Genomic DNA, 5,198 nt, shown 5'->3' on the forward strand with positions numbered 1-5,198 from the left:
AGGACGGTTATAAAATGGTCCATTGTTTTAATTTGTCATTTTAGGATGGCAATATAGTGTACTAGAGGAAAGCATTACGGCAAACACATAGATCAGTGCGACATCTGACAGTATGAGAAATGCGAACGATTTGATTCTTAAATATAAAAGTTGAGTTTAATAAAAGGTCAATAAATGAAAGTCTCAGCCATAATATACTATAATAGACTATCAACTCATCTGGAAATCTACAGAAGTAATTCCCAACCAGGGGCATAATATATAATTCATATATACAAATATATATATATATATATATATATATATATACACACATTTGTGTTTAAGAGTATTAGATTTTAAATTGCTGTGATACTGATAGAGTATTTATTGTCACAAAAATCTATTAACTATGCTATCATGCTATTATGCTACCTAGCAAATAGCCATACAACAAACAAAAACGCTGAAAGTAATAGATAGGTGGTTGAAACATCCAAATGCTTCTATTCCAATTGACTACCAGAAGATAGCACAAATGCAAACTTAACCTAACTTGCTGAAAAAAAGAAAAGAAAAAAAAGACCACAACTCCAGGATAACTTCATTGTAAATGGATTCACAGCCATGGGGCAACCGCAGCCACTGTGTTTTCTATCGGGCAGTTCCATCCTCCCATCCATCACACGGTTATTATGAAGGAGTGCCTGAGCCCGTCTGATTGGGCTGGTACACCAGTATAAAAGGTTGGGAACCACTAATCTAAAGTAACTACAGCACGTTAAACAGGAAACATTCCATCTAGCCACCATGATGATGAGCTGCGTGAATTAATGAATCCTGTAAATCACATCAACAGCAAAGACTAACTAATGCAGTAGAGCATTAGCTAAATCGTAATCACCTGCCAGAGGGGATCCTGTTGCCTCATTCTTGGTGATAACTACTCTGAGTCAACACCTGACCGATAACGCGTCCCTTTAATTAAAACATTTTCCACACTCAGCTCCCATTTTTATAAATGAATATTCAGTACATGGCAGAACTGGTGCACTACATCTTGTCTTTAAACCTTAAAACAAATATACCTCATGTTGTGCGGAGAGATTTCCTGTGCAAACACATATCGCATACAAACCAGCCATCTAAGACATATTATATGATCATGAAAGAGACATATCTCATAAATGGTGCAATTAAATAGATTAAACGGGCCCTGTCTGCTGAGTGGCTAATGGAGGCCGTGGCGTAGAGGGAATAAGACCTTTTAGCTTACTGTGTGCATGAAATGCTAGCCCACCAGACTTTTTCACCACTGTTCTCACAGATATAAATCCCTGTTGCACTTAGTAGTCATCCATTTTTAATGGAGCAGCCTCAGCTGGAGAGGAGGGGGAACAGGGAGGAGGGAGGGAGGAACAGCCAAGGTGTGGATGACACCAGCCGGATGCCTCAGGCTAATGTATGTACAGTCTTCTTGATGTGTTTTTTTTACTGTGTGTTCAGCGACAGCAGCAATTATGAATGTCTGAGGTTGTTTTGCTGGTGAGTCAAGCCACAGACTGTAAAGCCATTCATGAACCCTTTATGGCTTTACTCTATTTATTGTTCTCTCATTGATAGGACATTTGTAAGAAACCAAAAAACAAGCACTCCCAGCTGCACAACTGTGTTCCATTAAAACAAGAAACAGCAGCAGCAAAGCTTCCTGCCTGTTTTGAGCCCCTTAATATGTCTGCAGCGGCCATTCCACAGATGGCAGGCGGAGAAGGCCGGGAGAGCCAACTATTCAGTCCACTTCAGTGCAAACATGATCCGTTTGAATGGCGAGGCATAAGCCAAGACATTCTTGTGTGGGCAGACCTCCCTAAACAACCGCGAACAACCGTGGCACTGTGTTAGCTCTTCAGAGACAAATCTTTAAGATACCAGAGCAGCAGATCAGTTTGAGTTTGTCCAAAAGAAAAGGTTAAAGGGACGTTTTCCTCTGTTAAATGTGTTGTGTGTGCATGAGGGCTCAACACTTACATGAACCACATACAGTCTGTGTTTGAGGCAGTTAACAGGCCAATTAGGGCAAGCGGGGCCGTTCTCGTAAATGTGTTTTTATTCGACTTTGCTGCTTGATTTAATCAGACCATCTGCAAATCACTAAATCAGTCAGCAAACCAGTAATTATAGACTCTTACACAACTTTTCTGTTTAAAAAAGGGTTTATATACCCACTCAGTCAGATGTTGAGTAAACCAACTGAAGAACACGACCACATTGCTCCAAATATTTGATAGGTTTTTATTTCTCTAGTGGATTCATATGTTGTTAATCTGCACAGCAGCATACAGGAAATCGTGGTAAAATATAAATAACAAAGTTCAACAGTGTTGCTTTTTCTATTATTCATTTAATCAAAAAAAAACTCTGTTAAAAGTGGCAAATTTTGTCAGCCTTTTTCAATATCCACTTTCTTGCACACTCTCAAGAATGTAACATTGAACAACTAAACTTTAAAAAGTATGGGTATAATCATTATTTACAGACAATCACCTTTTGGTGAGCAATGCTTATAGCTTCTTGGAAATTCACTTCCATCATGTTAAATGCAACAAAATGAAAATACAATTATGTTATACAAAGATCAAAAATACTATCAAAACCCTTATTATAAATGGCAGCACTATATCAATAAACTGCTGTTGACATTTTACATGTAAGTACAAAATCCTGTTGAGGTAGCGCCCTCTGAAGTCACTTGTAATGCTAAAATACTGAATAAACATCACTTTATATACAATACAGCAAATCTCTCTTCTTTCTTCAATGCAATTGTATTCCTTTGGTAAACAAAACTGTCAGAAATGTGCAGTCCTGCAAGTGACACTTTCAATCATACATTCACAACATTTTTGCATCTTTTTTTTTGGATTCTTCAGGAAAGAAATAATGGAATAACATGATGTTCTTTTCTAACATTCATTTGCTCTTTTTCACCCCACGTTTAGAGTGAAAGGTAAATGTGACTCACAGAGCAGACCTGCCCATGATGAGACTCTCTGGTGGATACATTGTCAGGGCAAACCAAAACAAAAAAAAACACCAAAGAGAAAGAGAGACGGGACAGAGAAAAGAAATCCAGTGTGTCACCCTTATTTGGGAATGTAAACATGAAGAAATGTAGGCTAGTATCTCTCATTTCTGACTGCTTGTGAAGTCAAATAACGTTCTCATCACATAGGATTGGAGAGGTTTGGCTTGTCAACAATTGATTATAATGTTCCCCAGAGAGCATGAGCCCTAAACAGAGGCCACATTGTGTCTTTTTTTTACTTCCTGCCTTGCAGATTGAATGTCAACTTTTAGAGCAACTTGGAAAATATGTTGTGGAGTTTTCAGGCAGGCAGATGGGATCAAAGAGGTCCTTCTCCAGTCAGACGCACACAAGTACTCATTAATGACACATTCTTGAGCTTCTTTAATGGCAAACATAACTTTGGTTTTCTAAGACGAGAAAGAAAATCGCAGCGAGTTTAGCTCACCGTACAAAAATACTTGGTAGAAATATGACATTCATCCCCTTTGCCAATGTCAGTGTGTTTCCCTACATGACCAAAATACTTTTCTTAAAATGTATTCACTCTTTGTGATTATTGATACAAGTATTTATATGCACACGCTCAAATGACTATAAACTAGCAAGAAAAATAAATCCAATGTATAAAGCATAAAATTATTCTATGTGGATAAAAGAACTATAAAAATATAAGAGATCTTAGAGGGGAAAAAAAGATAAAATCAATATGTTTATGAAACTGGGATAAAGGCTAGAGCCGAAATCAAAACAGTCATCTGGAAATTGTTCAGTGCAATTCAATTTACTTTGTAGTCATGTCTGTTTAGAATATTTTCATCCTCTTACCACCCACAGCCCTCCCTCCCTTTAATGGTCGCTGGGATGGCTGGTCTTTTGACAGTGGACAGTATTTTATCGTATGGGCATTGTCCCCGTTGGCACTGCAAAGAGGGCAAGTGTAAGCCCTCAGAATCGGGCACACAACCCTGCCGTCCGGAGTCTTCAGGACGTGAGAGCCGTACACCTCCTCAGGCGCTCCGTTATTTCGGCAGAAGACGCAGATTTTGGGCTCCTGCTTGCTCCTGGAAGCGGGTTTGCGCATCTTCCTCTCCATGCCGAACAGATCGAACCCCGCGAACCCTCCGAAGCCCACCTCTCTCTCCGGCAGCTGGACGCCGAGCTGGTTCTGGAAAGGGCTCAGTATAGAGAAACGCTCTTTCAAGTCCAGGATGGAGGCCGGCGGGGGGCTCCCGGACGGGCAGCAGCAGTCCAGGTGCCCGCTCTCTCCAACGCCGCCTGCGATTACGCACGGACACGCCGGGGAATCGTCCAAGCCCAGGGTCGCTTTCAGGGACTCGGTGATTGAGTTGGGGTTCTGGGGCATGCTGAGCTTATTATTTTTCGTAACCAACGTCGTCAGCCCGAGATAGTCGTTCCAGAAATTAAAAGTATAGTCATATGGGCTGCGCGCATTCAAATAGTTGTGATTGAGAAAATCCATGGCCACTTCTGGTCGTTTGCTTGCGATCATAAGGTGAAACAACCAGAGTAATCCGTAAAGTCTTTGTAGCCAGAGTTCGTCTCCAGGAACGGTTCATGCACAGCGATGTGGTCTCCAGTGTTCCTGTTATGTTTGAGCGTCCTGCAAACAGGCTTTCTGGTTATAAGGACCAGGAGGGCGGGGCGCTATTCCCTTCAAAACCAAGTTTGTGATCAGGTTGAAAGCAGCCTCCCTTTCTTCAGAGCCACATTTAGACAGATTTGTTTTCTTGCGGGCAGGGGCTTTGTCGACATCGATCATTGTTCTGGCGTTTGGAGATTTCGGGCATTTTCATGAAGGAAAAAAAAAGTTTTTAATTGTTAATGATTTGGGCAAGTGCGCAGAGAAATAATTTCGCGCACAAAGCCTTACTGTAGTTAATGACATTATTTCGGCGCCAGTATCGATCAATTAGAGGAGGATAGCTCGGCTCTTTGTTCCCCCTTGGTACTAAAACGTTACAATTCCGCAGGTTTCGTGAATCAATATCGTTAATCATTGTGCAGGAATACCATCAACGCCAACTCACACACCTTAACCCCTTGTGTTCCAGGAGCAGAGACCCTTTGTTCCATGTAGCTGCCAACCTCTCTCTGTCCAGTGTTGATGCAT

At 41.0% G+C, this 5,198-nt stretch overlaps 1 protein-coding gene across 1 annotated transcript; it reads right to left on the reverse strand.

Annotated features, from left to right (window-relative positions):
- Nucleotides 1-2,253: 2,253 nt before the first annotated feature.
- Nucleotides 2,254-4,694, reverse strand: nanos1 (nanos homolog 1). Its single transcript, XM_028589188.1, has one exon. It carries the CDS (start codon nucleotides 4,575-4,577, stop codon nucleotides 3,870-3,872), a length of 708 nt encoding a protein of 235 aa, XP_028444989.1. The 5' UTR covers nucleotides 4,578-4,694; the 3' UTR covers nucleotides 2,254-3,869.
- Between the last annotated feature and the right edge of the window lie 504 nt (nucleotides 4,695-5,198).

This window comes from Perca flavescens, chromosome 10, assembly GCF_004354835.1.
Source record: "Perca flavescens isolate YP-PL-M2 chromosome 10, PFLA_1.0, whole genome shotgun sequence".
NCBI classification, from domain to species: Eukaryota; Metazoa; Chordata; class Actinopteri; order Perciformes; family Percidae; genus Perca; species Perca flavescens.

Coding starts and splice junctions, on each gene's coding strand:
- nanos1 (XM_028589188.1), bottom strand. CDS start 4,577: ATGATCGCAAGCAAACGACCAGAAGTGGCCATGGATTTTCTCAATCAC.